The 24,118-nt window shown below is 33.9% G+C and overlaps 1 protein-coding gene across 1 annotated transcript in view; it reads right to left on the reverse strand.

The window, feature by feature from the left end:
- cpb (F-actin-capping protein subunit beta) overlaps positions 1 to 24,118 on the reverse strand; it is a 102,951-nt gene that overhangs the window by 60,838 nt on the left and 17,995 nt on the right. Inside the window, exon 3 of the mRNA XM_090399478.1 lies at positions 10,291 to 10,412. Within this exon, the coding sequence (XP_090255604.1) occupies positions 10,291 to 10,412 (122 nt within the window). The remainder of the gene's footprint in view (positions 1 to 10,290; positions 10,413 to 24,118) is intronic.

Genomic DNA, 24,118 nt, shown 5'->3' on the forward strand with positions numbered 1-24,118 from the left:
TTTTTAAAAAATTATTTTTTTCCTAATCAAGAACCAATTTATTAATAAATAAATCTACAGATTTATTTATTAATAAATTGGTTACTAATTAGGAAAAAAATAATTTTGTTTTAAAAATTATTTTGTATAGGCAACACCCCCACTTAAAACTTCACGGGCCACCACTGCTCATTTTTCTCCTCTCCCTCACCAAAAAATAAACAGATCAAATTGTCACCAATTACATATAGGATATTTTAGAAAAATTTTATACATTCTTAAGATAGAACAAGAAGACTTCTGAACTATATCAAAAACTAGCTACCCTCATCTGCTCCCCAAAAAATCCTCTTTATCAATTAGATCTACAGTGTTCCCTATACCTGCAAACTACCATATTTTGGACAAACAGATAAAAACCTAAGATCCAAATAAATTGATGCAAGAACTATATTCATCTATATTCTAGCCTTTCCAAAGTTGATATACCATATTACAGATATGAATTATCAAATAAATATGACTGCCCTCAGTTTACCATCTCAAGACCTCCAAGAGCAACAAGCAAGATCCAATCATGGCACCCACAGATTGCACCAGCTAGTATTCCACTTTTTACAGTCAGTCTTTGTTCACTTTCCCATATTGTGCCTTGGTGACCAAGGCAAATACTGGTCTAATAATTAATAACTAACTAAACTTAGTTAATTATTATCCCTAGATGTTTTCTTTTCTAAACAAGATGAGTAGGGATGCTTAAGGGTCAAAATTATATAACTGACAGCAGACCTCCACATAGCCTTTAAACTATATTCTTATTGGCTTAAACCAAAATATAAAATGATAGTAGAACATGACAGAATTTCATGGTAGCTGGGGCATCGCCTGGTTAAACCCTGTTGTTTTTGACAGGTAACCAGGGCAAACAGTGAAAAATCAGCTGCTGGAGCAAATCCTGAAACACACCCCCAACTCAACATCACCAGAGTTCAAGATCGGTACTATCAACATAAGATGCCTGAATGGCAAATAAAAGGAGCTAGCTGAGGAATTGGATAAGTACTATATCAATATAATAGGGGTGACTGAAACAAAAAAAGATACAATTTGGTGAGATTTTTCTGAGCAATAAATACAAAATGTTATATTCGGGCAATGACAATCAGGAGAAAAGGAGTAGCTATAGTATAGAACACAGAATATGAGACTAATCTTCTTGAATGGCAAACAATATCAAGTAGAGTGATGTGGGCAAATATCAAAATGAGGAACTGGACAGTGAGACTTATTTGTGCTTATGGTTCCACAGAAGGTTCTACTAAAGTAGAAATGGAGGAATTTTTTCAGGTTTAGAGAAAGCAACTGACAAAATAAAAAAGGAAAAGTTGGTACTTGTTGAGGATCTAAATAGCAGAATAGGAAATGATTGTAAGACATGCAAAAATATTTTGGGAAAATTTTGGAGAAAAGAACAAAGCTAAGAATAATGGCAAATACCTGTTAGATTTCTGCTCAGGACATGGACTAGTTATTACAAACACAATGTTCCAGCATAAAAGTGTGCACAAATTCACATGGAGAGAAGAGGCAAGAAATAAGAAAAGTAAAAAATTTAGTTTAATCCTTTATCCAAGTGTGAGCAAACAAAGTCTGTGCCTGAAAATATCTTCAGGACTGAGGAAAGGTAGTGCAACACCAGACCTCAATAAAGGTCGAAACCATTCTAGCCCTTCCCTTAATGCATAACATTATACATATCCGCAAGGAGATGTGTTTTGCATTATGGAAGATACTGAGATAGGAGTGATGATAGCATGGTCCACCTTTTCTCCGAGTTGCCTGGTGTTGCACTACCTTTCCTCAGTCCTGAGGATATTTTCAGGCGCAAACTTTGTTTGCTTACACTTGGATAAAGGATTAAACTAAATTTATTATAGTCTAACCAAGTGAAAAAAACTTCCAACATCTTTCTCTAAATCCAGAGTAATTTAATAATAAGGTGGCACACCTTTTGGCAACTCCTATAGGTAAAGATGACCTCTCCATTGCTTCTGGGCCTGGCTCCCATTGATAAGACCTCAATAAAGGTCGAAACCGGTCTGGGTAGTGGACCCTCCCTTAATGCATAACATTATACATATCTGCAAGGAGATGTGTTTTGCATTATGGGAGATACTGAGATAGGAGTGATGATAGCTTGGCCCACCTTTGCTCCGAGTTGCCTGGTGTTGCACTACCTTTCCTCAGTCCTGAAGATATTTTCAGACGCAAACTTTGTTTGCTCACACTTGGATAAAGGATTAAACTAAATTTATTATAGTCTAACCAAGTGCAAAATAAACTTTCAACAAATAAGAAAAGTCTTATTGACTATGTTTATTGTTGATGTCTTCTCACTAGTGCAGGACACTAGAATGTACAGAGTATAGAGTATTTGAAATTGGAAGTGATCACCATTTAGTCTTGAAGAGGATAAAATTGAATTTCATATTGAAAAGATGAACATGTAAGAATGTTTTAAAGCAAATAAAAGTTGAGCAGCTCTCAGGTGTGAACTGTGGGACTAAAATACACAAGCATTATTCAAGAAAAAATGAAACAGTTTGAGAATAGGAACAAAACCTTAGAGATTCAGTGGCATATCCTGAAGAAAACATTGATTCAAAAATGTCAGCCAGAGAGGCATTTGGTGAAGTTGTCTGCAAGGACAGAAAAATCAGAACTCCATGGTGGATACAGGAAGTGATCTTGTATCCACCATGGATACAAGATCACTTCCTATTTCAAAAGTTCCTATCAAATAAGTCAGCTTGTGCTCTTAGAGAATACAGAGAGAAATGTAAGAAAGCTAAATACTATATAAAACTAGCTAAACAAAAGTCATGGGAAGACTTTGGTAAGAACATAGAAAATAAATATCAAGAGGGAGGCAAAATATTCTGGAGGCTGTTGAAAAACCTCAGAAATGGAGGAAAGAGTAAAAGGAATCAGAGATGATAAAGGTCATAAAAACTTGAGAAAAAGATATCCTTGATGTATAGAATAATTACTTCGAAAATTTGCTAAACAAAACAATCTGTGATAGCCCAGTGGGAAATAACACTCAACATGCATGCAATCAGGGATATATATCCATACTTGAAGTAGAAAAAGCCATCAAAAGCCTGAAATGTGGAAAGGCGGTGGGAGTAGATGATATTTGAACAGAAATGCTGAAGTATGGTGGTATAAAAGTCTTATAGTGGCTGCACTGCATAGTTCAGAATGCCTGGACAGAGGGATGAATTCTAGATGATTGGAGTAGAGCTCTCATAGTACCCATATGTAAAAAGGGAAATAAAATTGAATGTGAGAATTACAGAGGTATTTCCCTACTGAGTGTTCCTGATAAGATTTATGCAAGTATACTTGAGAAACAGTTGAGAAGGATTATGGAAGGGAAGCCTGGTGAAGAACAAGCTGGATTCAGGCCAAATAGAGGCTGTCAGGATCAGATTTTCATTACGACAAATAGTTGAGAAATCATTAGAATAAAGCAAAAGATCTGTATTTAAGTTTTGTATACCTGCAAAAGGCATATATCAAAGTGCCAAGAGAAAAGCTATTTAAAATGCTACAGTTGTATGGTGTCAATGGAGCATTATATCAAGAAATACTTAGTCCTTATTTGAGTTGTAAGTCAGCAGTTAGAATTGAAGTACAGGAAGATGGTTTTATATTAAATCTGGTGTCAGAAAAGGATGTATCCCCCTCTGTTATTCATATCTATATGGATCACATTATGAAGGAAAATGGTATTAAACCTGATATCACAATTCGAGATGTTAATCTCAGCTCTTTGCTTTATGCTGATGATGTTATACTTCTAAATAAATCCAGTAAGTCTGCAAGATTCCCTGATTAAATTGAATAACTGTTGTAATAGATTTGGTATGAAGGTGTCAGCAATAAGATGACAAAGACAATGAAAATAGACAGAAGCATTGAAAATATCAACTGCACTGTGAATGGAGAACCTATAGAACAAGTAAAACATTTCAGCTACTTAGGCACAATTTTTAATGAAAATAGACAACAGAATCAATAAAGCTGGTATGGTAGGAAGTCAACTGAATAAATCTCTATGGAAGAAGAGAGAAATTAGTCAAAACACTAAATTAGTTGTATACAAACAGTGTTCAAACCAATTTGAATTTATGGATCTGAGAGCTGGGTTAGAAATAAAACATTTGCCCAAAAACTAGAGACTGAGATATGAGAGTCCTGAGTAGGATGACCAGATTAAAAATTTGGTTTTGGGGTATCATACGCAGATTTTGGGGTATTCATTATTGGTCTTGGGGATAATCGCACTATCAAACATAAAGAACGAACAATTATAATAAGATTATTTTATTTCTATATTTGTAGATTTTCACAATATACAAATGCATGAAACACAGAGTTGGTCAAATTTTGGTACAATTAGTCAAATTCATAGCAAGTCTTTAAACAAAATTTAAATATTTTATTTTGGCAGTTATGAACACTAATGTAAACTTTTAGAAATATTCTCAAGATATGCTTTGCATAATCATTTACAATATAAATTCAGTAAACCTGATTTACTTTATCAAAAGAGAAGTATTTAACTAACAATATTTTTTATTCGAGCGAATTTCTTTTAGCAATTTTTCATTTTTTAATACAACTGCATAAAATTCTTTGCATGACATATTGTAATTGGTTTTCACCAGTAATTCTCCCTCAACAGTTTTTAGGTCTAATCTGATCCTATCCTTTTTCCAACATTAAGTTGGAAACTTAATGTTGGAAATTAACATTAAGCAGCTGAACATTAAGCTAAATACTCACTCACTCATTGCATTTGAGTGAGGCAAAGCAAAAACAAAATTAATAATTTTTTTCGATATTAGGAACACCGTATGCATTTAAAAATTTTATCCAAATATCTGTGATATTTTTGAGTTCTTTTGTGTCAATATTTTTATAGAACGATTTAAACAAGACATACTCTTCATACAGCAAATCAATATTAATACTCATCATCAAATTCCTGCCATGTACCCTCAAGGGGTGTACAGGATATGACAGTACTACATGAAAAAATTACATCATTACTAACTTCCTATCTACAATTTTCCTCCAAATCAGTCTGTTACTTGTCAAGACTCCAACATTATCAGAGCTTATATTTCTATCGTCTAAGGCACTTTGTACCGTATCAATCCTCCTATATCTTGGTCTTCCTCTGGGTTGTTTTCCTGCCAACCTGGCAGAGAACACTTTTTTTGCTAATCTTTCCTCTCCCATTCTATTTAAGTGACCATACCACCTGAGATTAGCTCTGCTAACGCATTCCTGGATGCTGACAATGTCAAGTTCTTTCCTAATATCCTCATTGGAAATTTTAAATAAATCTATAACTTTTAAGAAAAGATCAAAATGTGCCGCTTCATGTAATTTGAATATATTAAGATACTCATACTTATTATTTTCAAAACTAAATCTTTTTTCAATATACTGAATTAAAGTTTTCAGAAAATCGTCTGTCCTTTTCTTAAACAAATTTATCTCTACTGGTTTGCGACAAGATTTCAATTTTTGTATAGCAACGAATCCATAAAAATGTCATTTAATTTAGAAAGTAGAGAGTTTCTTAGATTGGCCATTAGGTTAAATAGTTCTATTATAATTGGCCCATCCTGCTCTAGATTACTCTAGATTAATTACGTTTTGGATACAGGTTGCTGCATTTGAAAAGAAAGAAAGGTAGACTTCAGCTAATTCATTCGAAAACAAATATTGTAAAATAGGTGGACATCTTTCCAAAGATAGAAAATAGTTTTTCACTGGCTCAAAATTTTTGTTTATCCTATCTACTGCTGGAAGGAGTGACAACCATTTTGCAGGAACATGACACATTAGATCTGAATATTCTAGGTCGCAAAATTCATGTTCTTTTAAATTTTCTAACCTTTTACTATGTGAACTAAATTCATTATATGTTTTTAAAATTACACATTCTATATCAACTTCTAAACAGCTTGTAGCTTTTCTTGTTGCATTGTGTAAGACATGGCAAAGACACCCCATATCTATTAAATCCTTATTAAATTTCTTTAATTCTGTAAATACACTCTGATTAATACCAAAATTTATATTAGCATTATCACCGCAAAAACTAACAATGTTCTCAGGATTTAAATTCAGCTCCTTCAACTTTTGAAGTAAGCAAAGTGAAATATCCTTTGAAGATTCTGACTGGCTGTTAAAGAAACTCAAAAGTTTTGTTTGAACTCCTCCACTAGATTTAGAAAAATATCTGCACATTAAAGGAAACATTTTAATGTTTCCTTTCTTTCAATGTTTCTCAATCTGTGGTCCGCAGACCCCCAGGGATCCGCGAGTAATTCAAAGGGGGTCCATGGGATAGTTTGTTTTCATTAAACTTTATCTTATCATGTTGCTCACAACACCTGTTGTTCACACCTGGCCTAATTGATATGTTCATATTCTTCCAAATATCTCCATTTATAACAGTATTGCATTGTCATAAATGACACATTCAGTGTTGTATAACTGTAATTTATTACTTCATCTTTATGATATGTAAAATATAAAAAATTTCCATTTTGGATTTTATGGGGCCACGGTGATTTAACATTCACTACAGGGGATCTGCGACTTCAAAAAGGTTGGGAAACACTGCTTTATTTGATAAATCTGTTGCAATTGAAAATGGCCGATTTTCTCCTAAATTCTCGACAACTGTAGATACACAGTCTTTTGCTAAAACATTTATTATTTTAGATATTTTTGTTGGCACGCATGTCAATTGAGAAGTGATTTTTGAATCATGAAAATAATGTTTTGAATAATGAACTCATGCAATCCTATGATCGATAGCTATGAACATGTTTCATTGTGTGATAGGCAAACATAGCTTTGGAGGCAACAGTCTTTTGTTCTTCAGTTGAAACTAATGACGACGTCGAGGAAATAAAAAATTAATTTAAAGTTTGATTACTAGCTAATACTTTCCCTTTTTTATGCTTATTACTTAACATATGCTTTTTAAGGTCATAAACACCTCCATTTATTATGGAAAATTCAAAATTGCACCATAAACATTTGCCCTTACCAACAGTTCTTCCTTTAATCACCCAGGCATAAGTTTTCTGCCACTCCTTGTTGAAATAATTCTGATGTTTTATCTTCTTTTTTTTTCTCTTGATTTAACCTCTGTATTTTTTCTTCTTCCATATTTGATGATGATGAAGAGGACATTCTGCGAAAAAGGTTAAAGTCGTATTTCTAGAATTTATTGCCTTACATTAATACAATGAAATACAAAAGATCTCAGGTAGTGGCCATGGGAGTCCGTACTTCCTCTCTTGTCTGGCCTGTGACAGGTGCAGAGTATTACAAAGTAAGCATAATATAAAATCCTATAACGATCTATATAAGTAGGATACAAAGTTGTTTTTCGAGTCTTTGAGAATGCATTTCAACAAAATATTTACCTGCGGCTAATTTTCTTCTTTTATAATCACCTAAACTTGGTATTATATGATTTGTAGCATTTACATTTTGCTTACTTGGTGGCTTTCACAGTAAAGGCAATAGTCAATATTTTTTTATTTAGTACAGAAAACTGAAAAATGGATATTATGTCCGAAACACCGTAAAGGGGTGTTTTTCGTACCCCATTTAAGATTTTACAAAAGGGGTATTTTATAAATTTAATTCAGTAAATGGAGTATTATACCCTGAAATGGGGTACGTCTGGCCACCCTAGTCCTGAGAAAGATTAGGAGCATGAATAGATAGCATCAATAGCAAAATCATATTAAAAATGAGGATATTAGGAAAGAACTTGACATTGTTAACATCCAGGAATGTGTTAGCAGAGCTAATCTCAGATGGTATGGTCACTTAAACAGAATGGGTGAGGGAAGATTAGCAAAACAAGTGTTCTCTGCCAGGTTGGCAGGAAAAAGACCCAGAGGAAGACCAAGATATAGGTGGATTGACACGGTAAAAAGTGCCTTACACGATAGAAATATAAAATCTGATAATTTTGGAGTCTTGACAAGTAACGGACTGATTTGGAGGAAGATTGTAGATAGGAAGTTAGTAATGATGTAAGCTTTTCATGTAGTACTATCATATCCTGCACACCCTTTGAGGGTACATATCAGGAATTTGATGATGATGAACAAGATAGGTGAAAATCAATATCTAAGTTATCCATACAAGAATATTATATCCGAATGTTTATGACAGTGTTAATATGATATAAGAAAGCTGTATTTATATAAATATATTGTTTGAGCCAAAAACTAATTACAAGACTTTAGTAATAATGGTGCTACTTCAGAAACTTATGATAACTCCAATATTTGGACATAATTTCAAATCACTATCAATTAGGTGCAAGCGTGCACACACACACACACTAAGCATTTTAATGAGAGTTGTACTATACCATTACTCTTCCAACCTTACGGGGATATATGAAGTTGTTCTTTATCTCATAGCAAAACTAACAATGAGATAAATGAATTTAGAAGTAGGAAAACTATCACTTCTCTATGATATTGTTATTTATGATTATGGCCAAAGCAACTTAAAGCTGTTATGTATTTTATGTGTATAAGCTGCATATGTTCTGACTTGTTTGTTTGGAGGATGAAAATCCCAAGTTATCAGGAGGAAAGCATTGTCACCTCTGTATAAGACTGGCTAAATCATCTTCAGATTTTAAAAATAAATAAGTTTTTATATGAAATTCCATATGAAATTCAAACCCAGGTCTTTCTTTCCACCCAAAGGAAAATGTCAAAATCACTTTTTATCATACATTACTTTCAAAACATTCTTTCTGAGATAGCTAAGAGATTGCATGGAGTCCAGGGTTATAAACCTCAGAAGTCCAAAATGCTCATATAACTGATGTTCAGGATCTTCAGAAACCAAATATTTTGTCTGCATCTTCAGATAGATGAGCCTTCACACTAATTGCCTTCTTAATATAATCCCTAGCAAAGAAGTATTAAAAAATATGACTGTGGAATACTATCTAAAAGTGAAGTAATGTGGGGAATGGTAAGGAGTGATGTCCCTACTACTCAGGAGGTAAGTCCTAAATTCTGTAGCACTAGGCACCACTGCATGAAAAATGAGTTCTGTGGTGGCTGTTATAATACCATTGCTTTACTTATTGGAAGCATGTAGTGGCCTGAAGCCATGTTTAGATTCTAGAATAAAAATGTGGGTTACTTTTTTCTTATTTCTTCCACAACGTGAGTGAAGCTTTCAGAGTTCAAACATCATAGAGAGAGAGAGAGGAGGGGGAGGGGGGGGAGATCCAATATTTCTTCTTACTGAGAGAAATGGATAGCATACTGGAATGAAACCAATGGTAACACACTATAAGAGACTTCCAGTTCAGCTGGTGAATAAATCTTGCATGTATTATTCTGCCAATGCATGGAGGAAGGATGGGTAGTGGTTTGAGTTTGTGTAAGAGATGGGGCAGTGACAAACAGATCATGATTTTTTAAAGGAGTTGGATGACATTCTCCATGTACATGGCTTAGTATAGAATCCATTTGTGCATATTCCATATTGACTAATTTCAAATTACTCTGAACTGTATAAAGCAAGTAAAGAGAAATAGATTTCATCAGAATAAGCCTAACATCTATTTCTTCTAGATTCACTTCACAAATATATGTGGACATATTGAAACCTCAACACTGATAATTTCCAGTCTGCAAAAGTACAGTTATTTCTCATAAGAGAAACTAAAATTTCAGGTTCTAGTTTTTCAGTCACACACCGATTTTTTTGTTCGTGTCTCAAAGTGATATTTGTGCATCTATTTATTCGGATACAGAGTTTCTAATTAGAACACCTCTCTTTGCTGTATTATCAAAACTTTTCTCTAGGCACCTATGCCTTTTTAGAAACTTAGTGCAGTCTTCATTTTTCAAAGGTGTTATTAATGATAATGAAACTTGGGTCCATCAGCAAGATTTAAAAAACCTTTGAGTCAGGTTCAAAATCTAACACAGAAGCCAGTTCCCAAAATTTTTGAACTGTACTTACTTTGAATTGTACATTACTCATCACAAAAGCTATCCCTATGGTTTAGTTGATAATGATGGACTTCTATTGATGTCCGAATTTATTTCTGAGTTGGATAAACATGCGAGATTATTCAGATAGCATTCTATACTCTCCTTCATTCCTGAATATTTATTTCATTTTTAAATATTCTAAATAAATTAACTGTTATATTACCTGTAAGAGTCTCCATCTCTATTGTAGTCACACAGCAAATAATCTTTTCCAACCATTTTATCACGGGCAATCTTTAAAGGTTGATCAACAGATGACAGCAAGTCTTCGCACAGATTAGGAACCTTAAATGGAAGAACATTCTGTTACACTTCTCTTCTTATTATTAAAATTAACGATTAAAAAAATCTCTGAGATAATGGAATGAATAATATTCATACATAACGCATATTACATTAAACAAAACAATATAGTTCGACCACAGATACGAGATTCCCTGTTATTTTTTTATTTTGAGGATGTTAAATTATGTAGTTCAATTATTTCTAATTATTTATCTTATTCTCTTTCTGGTAACTGCGCTGCCCTGAATTAATGTTATGGCACAGGAAGAATAGTTATAACACTTATAGAATAGTAGAAATAATATCTTAAATAGTCAGTCGTGACAATTTCTCTAATTTAAGCACACAGGTTCGGCTATTTTTGTGAGTTGGTCAAAAATCAGGCGATAGTTTTTTTAAACAAACAAAACATGTTTACTTTACTTTAAGCACAATGCAATATTAAACAAATTCTCTCTAATTCCTGCTTTAAACTTAAAGTCGTAACCTTACAATACAGACCTGCAATTAACAATACTAAGAAAAACTTGTTACCACCTCTAGACAATTTCTGGCTGTTACAATCAATATCACTGGCTAACATTCCTCTCAATAAATATATTAGCTACCGTTTGGCCTCAATTACTTCCTATAGCGACTTAAACAACTAATTTTAACAAAGCTACATTCAGCGGCCATACAATTCTTGTTCACAATCTCAGCGTTAACATATTAAAATCTACTCACAAATTCGTAAAAAAACAAATACAGTCCTGTCAGTCTGGATGACTTTTGGCGGTTCTACTGACTGCTTTCTTCAGTCCTATATCCTAGCCTTTGCTGAATGGCTTTTGGCAGTCATCCTGGTGCAGTCCTCGTCTGGGATCTGTAGCATAGCTCACCGTCGGTTATTGGATCTACTGTTCACGGCGCATATCTGGTTGCATGTTCCGCTACTGGAAATACATCTCCGTAGAATGACCTTCTTCTCCTGGGCTTTCTACTTCTGCAAGATGAACAAACTCCTCGAGCAGCCTCTTTTATATGATTCAGAAGCTCCTTGTTTTTAGTGTCGGAGACCCCCGAATCTTCTGTAAATAAATGACTCCACTGATGTTTTGACATTCAGAGTTGGCGGCAACAATTTCTACATCTGAACGACTTTCAATATTTTGTTTACTTTAAAGTCGCCAACATAATCCGTTGTAATTCCCTTAACTTAAAGACTTACTTCTAACATTCTGTTACACCAAACCAACATTATGCACAATTTTAACCTTTAAAATATTTTTTATAATTTGTGAACAATTTTTTCCATATCATTCCTTTTGATAGTTAGCTTTACAAGTTTACAATCAGCACTTCTTTAAAATTTAGTAAATTACACTTTTTCTCTTTCCTCATGGTTTGTGACCTCAGTAAAATCGATGCCAAAAAATTGTTATATAAAATTTCACTGCATCAAATTTTACACCCCTCAACACTTCTGTGCATTGCAGAAGAAGAATCCATTCCAATAATAGGGTAATCAATCTGCCTTATGGGATGAGTTTGTTTATTAGTACAAGTCAAAATGTTAGATTTTCTTTTATGAACATTCTAGTTTTTAAAGTGGTAACTATTTTGCTTGTATAACAGTTGGAAAATTTTACATATAAAGCACATGATTTTGCGTGTACGTATATCGCCTTATTCCCTTCTCCCCTTCGACATGAATTGACTTCTTGGCACTATATCAGCTACAGATTATACCTAGAGACTTTAAAATGACCACTTATGTCAGTCATTATATGAACGAATTTTCATTTATACAATTTTCAACTGTTAATATTTTATATTACCAGTTGAAAATGTACATGCTTACTTTGAAATATACTGCTCAAAACAATTAGGGGATATTCTTGTTGTTATTCTTGTTCAAGTTATTTCACGCTAAAATGTCCAATTTGTTAAAATTTGTAATAAATATCGATTATTTAAACAATATCTCATCAATTACGCCCTATCCATAAGAAATATTTATTCATGTATAAAGTACCCAAAAGTTATAATTATTTGCAAAAAATTTATAACTATCCGATAGAAACTAAAATATCCCCTAATTATTTTGAGTAGTGTACTTAAATGAAACAAGTAGTGACAGAACCATAGTAGAAAATTTTCGAGAAAAATTCAAACAGGAGTATATATCAATACTTGAGATAGAAAAATCTGTCAAAAATTTGAAATGTGGAAAGGCAGCCAGAGTAGACGATATTCAACTAAAAATGCTCAAATATGGAGATATAAACATTTTGCAGTAGGCACCCTGCATAATTCAGAAGACCTGGGCAGAAGGTTGAATTCCAGATGATTAAAGTAGAGCTCTCATAGCACCCATCTACAAAAAAGAGAATAAAGCTGATTGTGAGAATTACAGAGGAATTTCTCTACTAAGTGTTCCTGGTAAGATTTATGCAAGCATACTTGAAAAAGGATTCAGGCCAAATAGAGGTTGTCAGGATCAGATTTTTGCTTTATAACAAATAGATGAGAAATCATGGGATATGACAAGGATCTGTACTCAAATTTTATAGATCTGGAAAAAAGCATAGGTGCCCAGAGGAAAAGCTTTACAAAACACTACAATTACATGGGGTAAATGGATCATTATACAGAGCAATGCATAGTCTATATTTAAGTTGTAAGTCAGCAGTTAGAAATGATCAATACTGGTTTGATGTAACCAATTATATATTTGGTTTAATCCTTTATCCAAATGTAAGCAAACAAAATTTGGGCCTGAAGTATTTTCAGGACTGGGGAAACTCGTGGCAAAGATGGTATAACTTCTCATCACTTCCCTTAGTATCCCATAATGCAAAGCACATCTTGCAGAAATGTATAATGCTATGCATTAAGAGAAGGGTCACTACCCAGACTGGTTTCGACCTTTATTGAGGTCTCATCAGTGGGAGCCAGACCCAGAGGTGGTGATACTAAGGTGAAAGTAATGGAGAAGTCATATTTCCATATAGGAGTTGCCCAAAGGTTGTCACACCTTATTAAAATTCTCTGGATTAGAGATATATGATGGAAGTTTTTTTCACTTGGCTATGCTACCAATTATATATTTGGTTTAATCCTTTACAGAAGTATTTTCAGGACTGGGGCAACTCGTGGCAAAGGTGGTATAACTTCTCATCACTTGCCTTAGTATCCCATAATGCAAAAACACTTGATCAAAGATTAGAGACCAAGATGTGAAAGTCATTAGAAAAATTAGGAGCCTGAACAGATGACATCAATGGCAGAATCATTAAAAATGATGACATTATCTGCATTCAAAATATGTAAGCAGGGCTAATCTAAGGTGGTACAATCATACAATCACTTAAACAGAATGGAAGAAGAAAGGTTAGCAAAATATGTGTTTGATACCAAGATGGCATGAAAAAGATCCAGAGGAAGACCAAGATCTAGGTGACTGATTCAGTCGGAAGTGTCTTAAAAAAATGAAAGGTGAGTGCTGACCAGTAATAGACTAATTTAAGAAAAATTATTGATAAGAGATTAGTAATAATGTAAACTTAATCATGTAGTGCTGTCATAGTCATGAAGTTGATGATGATTTGTACAAGCTCATGATGACATTCACAACACTAGATCAACAAAAGAAAGACATTATACATTTGATTCTAGTCAGTAGATAGAGAAACTTTTCCCCTCTAAGCTCTTTTTCATCTAGTTCTGAATTCAGTCAATCTATGACACAACTAAGCAGTGTATTTTTCTCACAAACGAAACTCCAGTTTTTAAATCCAAAACCCAAGAAAATTTATCATAAGGCATACTATTTCACATAATAATACTGATTTCATGATTACAATCACAAAATAACAGAACTTATCTGTCATATCCTCATGCCTACATCTGTAAACACTCGCTGAAGAATGCACCAATATCCAGCAAATGTTGAAAGCCGATACTGACTACAAACTAATTTCCAGAAAAGTTAGGACTATAGAGTGCAACCTACCTCATTTTGGGAATAAAAAGGCATAGACATTTTTACTAATGATACTTTGTTTACTTGAAGTATAACATAGTTCATTCTTAACTTGACCCAACTTTCTATTTCATTTATTTATTTATTTTTTTTTAAACTATAAAGACCAATATTAAAGCAAATTAGGAACTTCTTCCAAAGAGTAACAACATTTTGGAATGATTTTCCATTTCTAGATATCATTTCCTGGTACATGCTGGAAAATGATAATGGGAAATGATCAAAGCGGTGTGGAGAAATAAAAATATGCACAGGATATGTGCAATACTTACCAGATATCGTTCTGTAAACTACCTAAATCTTTCTTTGCCTTATAAACAAGCAAAATTAGAATGTTGCCATGGAAAATGGAAGCATAACATCAAATTTGTCTTAACGAAAACTACAAAAAACTTTAGAGACAGAGAGAGAGAGAGAGAGATTACTTCAATATTTTGGAAGTTTATTTTGCACTTGGTTAGACTATAATAAATTTAGTTTAATCCTTTATCCAAGTGTAAGCAAACAAAGTTTGTGCAAACTTTGTTTGCTTACACTTGGATAAAGGATTAAACTAAATTTATTATTTCAATATAATTTAAAATCTAATTTATAATTTAATATATCTTAATACAAATGTTTTGTTATAGGAAAAAAAATAAAAGTAACAGTGTACACACAAGAAGGGAAATTAATAAACAATGCTGCTCAAATATTTCACTATACACCTAAACCTCTTTTTACAAGATAGATACGTTCCTAAAAATTACGAGTAAATAGAATTCGCGTAAAAAGAACCACTGACTCCATAGAAAAAGTGAAGACTGGTTCCAAACCTGAAATATAAGTAAAATAATGAAAAAAAAACAAACATTAAATTCGTTAGGATCATAACATTTTTATTTACATTTCATGGAGAACACACATACATATAATGAATTTTAATAACGTTAAAAAAAACATTCATTTCGGTTGTTTGCTAAGAATTCTATAAAAAAATTGTTATTCACTATCAGTTTCTGACAATAAATGTGAAAGCTTTCGTTTTCGTGAGACTGTAATATCACTAAAACTACTAGATATGCTATTATCATCATCATTGACTTCTGCCACAACTTGTGGAATTCTTCTTGTCATGTCTTGAACAAAAGTACCACTGGTTGTTTCAGTAGTTTCAGGCATGAACTCAGTTATTAATCGCTGTGTTGATGCTTTAGATAAGTCGCGATATAATTCTCTGTAATGAAGACATTAACAACTTAAGCTCACGTGAAAACTTCCTAGCATGTTCTTCATTTGGATCATGTCAGGCAAAATAATTGCCTAAATTACTGGCCAGTTTAATACCTTCTTTAATTATGTCAGCAGTAAAAGTAGGATTATCTTGATCATTATCATTAAATTCTTCACTTTCAGGAGTCTCAGAAACAATCTCCACTATTTCGTCTTCGCTAAGAGGTTTATCAATTAACAATTCTTTGATATCTGCCGACGTGAGATCATCGAATCCTTCTCCGCTAATTTCACATGTCAAACTTATTATATTGGGGAATTCTGCAGTATGATTGAAGGGAACAGGAGCATTCTCTTTAACGCATGCGGGCCAAATAGCTTTCCAGCATGCATTCATAGTTTCTGGTCTCAATTCAGATAACGATAATCGAACCTGATCAATACAATCCATAATTGAAAATTTTTTCCACACATCCATAACTGACAGTGTTTCATCATCATTTAGCTTGTTCAAAACGTACTGAAATATTCATCTGACATAATATGTTTTAAAAGTCGCAATTATACTCTGATCTAGAGGTTGTAGCAATGATGTGGTATTGGGCGGCAGAAAAAAAAATTGCACATTTGGGTGTTCTATGGCAGGATGACCGAGTGCATTATCAAGAATCAAAAGCACTTTAATTTCGAGACCCTTATCATTCAAATAGTGTCTAACTTCTGGCACAAAATGTTTGTGGAACCACTCAGTGAAAATATCAATGGTCACCCAAGCTTTTTTGTTGGCCATCCAACGAACTGGCAATTTTTGAAAATCTACGCCTCTCATTGGCCGTGGTCTTAATGATCGATTTATGAGCAGTGGTTTTAACATCCAATCTCCTAAAGCGTTCGAACAAAATAGAAGTGTTATGTGATCCTCTGCTGCTTTGAACCCACCAACATTTTTTTTTTGCATTTTTGATACAAGTTCTGTTTGGCATTTTTTTCCAGAAAAGGCCAGTTTCATCCATATTCCAAACTTGTTCACGAGTGTAACCTCCATCTTCAGTTATTTTAGCAAGTTTTTGTGGAAATGCTTTAGCAGCTGTTTCATCAGCAGAAGCCGTTTCACCTTTAATTTTTATATTATGAAGAGCATGTCTTTTAATAAACTTAGCCAGCCAACCATTGCTAGCATGAAATTCATATTTTTTCCTCGATTGAGATGAAGTATCTGGCTGTAGTTTTTTAATCTGTTCATAAAATCTCAATGCTGATTGCTTGATGGAATTTCCTTCAACTGGCATTCTTTTTTGTACATTATCTTCCATCCACATCACTAAAGCTTTTTCGGCCTTTTCTAGAACAACATCTCTTGTGTATGATGATAATTTCGCACTCGATTTTGTACCAGAACATACCACTTTTCTAATAGCCTCTTTATTTTTCTTTATAGATCTAACAGTTGATTCACGTACACCAAAATGCTTACCCACAGCCGTCGCACCTTCCCCAGTTTGAAGACTATCTAAAATTTGAATTTTTATATCCAAGGAAATGGCTTGCCTTTTTTTTTTTTTTTTGTTTATTGGCAACATCATGTGAGGGCTGGATTAAAATCTTCGGTTAATGAAACGAAAGTTTTAAAATTACATATTATAGTTTACCATTTATTATTTCTTGGCAAAATTATTAATTTTATAATGTGATTTTTATTTTGATTTCACTTAAAAAATGCAAATGCAAAAAATGCGGTAACTGTGTTGTCTACTCAAACACCAAATTCAAACTGCTAAGAACTGCTTTTCTATGCACAGTCAGTAATGTACTGTAATTCGAGGAATTCCGATAAATGAAATTCTACAAAATTTAGAATTTTCTTAATTGAAACGAGAATGCAATTCTACAAAATTCTCAGAATTTTCTTGAATTATGGATTTTTTCCTAACTTAGACTTTAGGTCGGTCGCATAAAAGTGAATAAAAATCACATAAAAAAATATTTTTTTTTGATATCCCATTTCGTGTAACTCCAAATTCGCATAAAAAAAATTCATAAAAAGAGGTTTAGGTGTATACATGTTTCATTTAACATCACAACTGTAAATGAACAAGAAATTTACTTCCTTATTATACATTATAATAAAACAAATGCAGGCAGAGAATATTTCAGGAAGCTGTGTCAACTTGTAATGAAAATTTGGATTAATGAAACAATCTAAGACAAGTGGAATCTGAATATAATGTGCCCTATACATAAGAAAGGCAATGTAATGTTCTGCAATAACTACAGAGGAATCAATTTATTATGCACCACCTATAAAATTTTCCCCAACATTCTATTCAAGAAACTACTCCTATAGAGAGAATGCTACTGATGATTATCAATGAGGATTTCTCAAGGAAGATCTACCAATGACCAGATTTTTACTATATACCAAATACTTGAAAAATGCAATGAATTTGGAAATGAAACATGCCATCTCTTCATAGATTTTAGAGCTGCATATGATAGCATAGACAGATCTAATTTATTTAATACAATGAAGGAATTATCGATACCCCAAACTTTTTGTCATATAAAAATGGTGTTTGACAAAGAGATGCCTTGTAAAATTATAATATTGGTTTATAATTTAATTGTTAATTGACAATGACTGAGCCATTCTAATAGTCTATGTCTATTATCAACTTTGTATTTAGCACTTTGTTATTCTTTTACACGTGCACCTTAGGCCTAACTTACTTCTACTTTACTCAGTCATAACTATAATCTGATTAAGATAGACCTCTCTATTAATCCCTTATAATCTTTTTTATGTTCCCACTGGTAATGAATGACCTTTGCTATTAGTCTATCCACGATAAACAGGTTACCAACTCACACTATGCAATTAGAAAAATTTATTTGTTTAATGACTATGCCATTCCAATTTGTGTATATAGCTAGAGAATTCAAGTATGAAACATAGGCAAGATTAAATTGAACATACACAATCTCTTATAGCTAGTCGTTGCATTTTTTTTTTTTTTTTTTTTTAATCAAACAAGCTCGCAGGTTCGTTCATTTTTTTGGGAGACAGTGCATTGGCAACAGATCAGGTAAGACAGTTATACAAACAAAACATTTTATTTTGATCTTAGTATGAAACTGCAAACCACAATTGCTTTCTCAACCTAGTCATATACACATTAAGTGAAACATACAATTAACTTTCTCTTACATACTACTTGCTTAACCCTTTATATTGTTAACTCATCTCAATTTAGAATACAGTTATTCCTTATGTGCTAACCTAGCTAATCTCTGTTCATTCTATACACAAAGTTTACATTCGTTTCCTTTCATGACTATAACTGTTTACTTAACTAGTTATTAACAATTTCCTATAAGCACTTTCATTACATACATAAATTCCAACAGTAAGCTTTTTAAACATTAACAAAATTTATGCTTACTTAGAGTAGCCTTTACAGATACAGTCCAGTTAAAATGAACAATTCTTCAGCTAGGTTTGCTTAACCTTGCGATGTCTTTCTGGAATACGACTGTTGACCAGACAATATGGCAGTTCTTCACTCTTGCAGTTGCCGGGAAATTTAGGTAGATTTCTCTGTCGGAACCAGAAAATGAACTGCCAATGTCTTCAGCTATGCCCACAGACAGCTGTATGCACTGAACATGTCGTTGCAATCTGGCTGGAGTTCCATCGAAATATGGAGTCGCCTTCAACACCAGAACTCCGTCCACCGAAAGGGACCGGTACCAGAAGCCTCCAAAACTCAGGAAGGAGAGCGATAAAGTGACCAGTGAGTGTCTTCTAAATCCTCTGTTCTCTATATTTTTGGAATTGTAGGTTTTTAAACTTGGTTTTTAATTCTTTTCGCAAGGAAGCAAAACAATGTTTTGCACGTTGCAAATATATTCACATCTGAGCTACTTGTGTATAGAAGCTAATGGCTTCATATCACTTGCCTCAGTATGCATCCCATAATGCAAAGCATCCTCCCCCTTTCAGATATGTATAATGCTATGCATAATGGGAAGGGCCACTACCCAGACCACCACCCTCCATGCAAAGAAACCACTCCTCATCCTCTTGCTCACAGTTTCCTTTCATAACTTCCAGAAACATCTTGCTGTGAAAGAAAGATTGCTAGTTTTCCATGGCATCATGCACAACCATTCATTTAGATCAGTGAATTACACATCTACCATCATACAAAATGTATTCTCAAAAAAAAGATTCACTTGTGCAATAACAAGACATGAAAAGTATAGTTGTGAATGTTCTGGCTCCTTATGCATTCCATGACGTGATAATGACTTACATGAAGCAAACACATTTTAAAGACATTTCATGTATGGACTTTTACAGATTCATAAAGGAACAGCCAAAACTGATATATAAGCAAAATCTAATGCATTGTATAAAACAACTGAAAATTTGGTCTTAAATTAATATGACTAAACAAAAGTTCTTAAACTGAATAGCAATGCCATAAAGAAATTAAAATCAATTAACATAGAAGAAGTTAAAAATTTCATACTTGGGAGCAAAAGTAGATCCTGAAGGTGACACTGACAGGGATATAATGTAAAGACTGACAAAAGTAAATACTGCTTTCAGAAAATTAAATAATATATGGAAATCATCCCAATATCATAATAAAACCAAAAAAGATTTTCAATAGCAATGCTAAGGCAGTGTTATTATATGGATCAGAGACATGGAAAATGACCTCAAAACAGGAAGTTACATTAAACATTTTTCATACAAAATGCCTGCATAGAATATCAAAAATATATATAACCTGAATGTATACCAAACAACGACTTATATAAGCTGCATGAGCAAATAAAACCAGCGGAAAAAAATAAAAAATCAGATGGAAATGGATTGGATATGTACTGAGAATTGACAACAGAGAGCTTGACTAGAGTGACTTTGACATGAATTCCAGAAGGAAAAAGACCTAAATTAACTTGGCAGAGAATGATAGAAAAGGAAGGAAGACTGGCTGGTTGGGAAAGCTAAATTAGCAGCACAAAACAAAGGTATCTGGAAGAAATGGATCTCTGTCTTATGTGCCATGAGGTATGAAAAAATAAGTAAATAATTGCAAATATGCTATCTGGTAAATGCAGTTTAAAACACTATTTTTTAAACAAATATCAATCTCTAATTAATTACATGAAACATATACTACCATATACAGGGTGTTCGGGATAAATTTGACATATTTATAATTAATTATATTTTTCCGTAAGTTACATGTATTAACACACACTTCTCTTCATTTAAAAGTTTGGACCCTTCTTCATTCATATACAAGATGTCAGAAAGGATGGATAGCTGGAACCCACCTGAATCATGGAAGAGAATAACTTGTATCATGATGATTCGTGCCCGCCATCAAAATAAGGATATTACGACTGCTGCCCAATGCTCCCTGAATACAGTAAAAACAATCAGGCATGAACTAGAGACTTGCAATGGTGACTACGAGGATGTAGCAAGAAGAAAGATCCCTAGCAGACGATCTGATTGCGTTCGTACAGCAGAATTCCTCGCAAATCTGCAGGAACAGGTGTTGAAGAACCCTGGCATTGGAATTCGGGCTTTGTTCGTGGAGTTGCTAACTGTAGTCAAGCCCTGGATAACAAGGGTAGCCAATGGTAGGCCGTATGTATGGCAGCAGGATTCGGCCCCTTGCCACACCTCTGGGAAAAGTCAAAAATGGTTGTCTGAAAATTTCTACGACTTCACCAGTCCAAATGTTTGGCCTCCAAACTCCCCAGACCTTAACCCCATGGATTATTTTGTATGGGGCGCAGTTGAAAAAGACACCAATCGCACTTCCAGTAATACAAAAGCCCAGTTAATGGATAAAATTAAAACAGTTTTTGCGGCCCTTCCCAGGGAGACTGTAGCATCAGCTTGTTCGAGGTTCCGAAGCAGAATTGAAGCTGTGATCGATGCTAATGGTGGTTATTTTGAGTAAATCTTGTTGATAGTATTGTAATTAACTCTGCCTGTAATGTTTTTTTGTCAATTCATTAAATTTAATAGATACAAAGAAGATTTTCTTTTTCCTTACGAAACTGTCAAATTTATCCCGAACACCCTGTATATCGGCATATAAGATGATATTTGAAGTTAATAAAAAAATTTGCTGAAACATGGTATAGCCTTATACTCCAGATATAAAATCTGCATCTTTGAATTTGACGATAGAAAACAAGTAATTTAATAGTGCCTCGGTAACATATACTGTGTAGTGGTGTTATGTCAAATGCATGTGCTATGTTAATAAGCTTTGACTTTTATATTATTATCACTTTGCATATTAATATAGTGATATATTAGTATATTTATCAATGTAATTTAATAAATGTATTCATTAGGGTTAGCATGTAGCTTTTTCATTTAAATACTAGTGAAACCTTACTGGCATGATGATTATATGAATTATACAAAATTGAAATTTTAACAATTAAACAATTTTACTCAGTGCTCATACTTCCAGTATGAGCACTGAGTAAAACCTACATTATATTAAAGTAAAATGTAATGCGTAAGAAGCTGTCAGCAGTAAGTATAAAATTCATCTTATGGCATGTATAACAAACTGAACATGTTGAAAAGAAATATTGGGGTTGGAAGGTCATTACCCAAACGTTTTTATTTTTATTGAGGTCTCATCAGTGGAGGTTAGATGCAAAAACATGCTTGCTAAAGCAGGGATCTTCAATGCATGGCCTGTGGGCCACAGGTGGCCCGCAGAGCTCTTTGTTGTGGCCTGCCAGCCATTTTGAAAAAATAAGTACTTAACATTAAAATGCAATTAAATAAAAAATAATTTCAATGACGTCCACGGGCTACTAAGCTATACTGCGGTATTTAGAATTGTAAGATGCTTTCCAGATTCACAAGGAATGCTGTGCATTTTTGATACTTTACATAAAATCCTATTAAAATAAATATTAAATAGACATGCTTCTTCAGCCATCTACCAGCGCCAAGCGGTACTTAAGTACTAGTACTAACATCGCAGGCAGATGGCTGAAGCAGTAGCTTGTTTGAGTGCGCTGTCTAGTGCCTTCCAGATACATCTCGAAGGTTCTCGATACTTCATTATATATAAACAGGGTGATATTCGTGTATAAGTGCACACAGGTTCGTGGTGTCAGCCATAGCCTATGGTTTTATATTGCCAGACTTTTTTCAGAGACATATTCAGTGCATAATAACTGTTATACGGCCATTTTGGATTATTTTTTGGGTTCACCTTCCATCACTATGGCATCTACAAGTAAATCAAGTGATTCTTGTCAGGATTTAAATGAAAAGTAGACCAATTTGTACTTTTTTGTGCCGACCAATGATAAGCCAGTGTGTTTAATTTGTCGTGAGTCAGTATCAAAAGAATACAATATAAATCGACACTATGAGACAAAGTATGCGTCCAATTTTGATCACCTTCAAGGGCAGCTTCGTGTGGACAAAGTGAACCGTCTCCAAATTGATTTAAAATGCCAGCAGGGTACGTTTAAAAGGCAGAGAGAAGAGAGCGAAACGTGCTTCAAAGTAAGTTATGTAATAGCTGAAAAAATTGCTAAAAAATCAAAGCCTTTTTTGGACAGAGAGTTTGTGAAAGAATGTCTCATCGCTGCTGGAGAAATTCTGTGCCCAAATAATAAGGAAGTATTCAAAAAACCAAGTTTGTCTGGGAACTATAGCACAACGTGTCGAAAAACTTGCCAATGACATTGAAGGAACTTTAAAAAAACGGTCGTCCGAATTTATATCATATTCACTTGCTTCAGATGAGAGCACAGATGTGAAGGATGCAGCACAACTGGCTATCTTTGTCTGTGGCATTGATCAACAATTCACTGTAACAGAAGAACTACTAGCACTCGTACCTATGAAGGGAATGATGAAAGGCAGTGATATTCTTGAAAACACTCCAGCATTTCGACCACAGCTTAATCAAGCTCGAGGGTGTGGTAACTGATGGTGCCCCTGCTATGGTGGGAAAGAACGAAGGGTTTGTTGCGCTGCTATGAAAAGAACCAGAAGTAGAAGGAAAAGATTTCATCCATTACCACTGTTTAACTCACCAGGAGAATTTGTGTGTGAAAACTATTGGATTTGAGAATGTCATGAAAGTCGTGACTGTTGTCAACATTATTAGGGCAAGAGGATTGAATCATCGTCAACTCCAAGAGTTTTTGACCCAAGAGTGCGAAGCAGATTACGCCGATGTGGTTTATTATAGTGATGTGCGTTGGTTGAGCAGAGGGAAGAGTCTTAAAAGGATCCTTGACTTAAGGAGCAACATACAGCAATTCATGCAAACCACGGGGAAGCCGATTGCAGAATTCAACGATCCGAAGTGGATGACAGACTTTGCCTTTGTGACCAACATCTCGTTGCATATGAATGATCTAAATATGTGGGTACAATTCGAAGATCAAC

Source organism: Typopeltis vanoorti, chromosome 1 (assembly GCF_054136105.1).
Source record: "Typopeltis vanoorti isolate ZY-2024b chromosome 1, IOZ_Tvanoo_1.0, whole genome shotgun sequence".
Taxonomy (NCBI): Eukaryota; Metazoa; Arthropoda; class Arachnida; order Uropygi; family Thelyphonidae; genus Typopeltis; species Typopeltis vanoorti.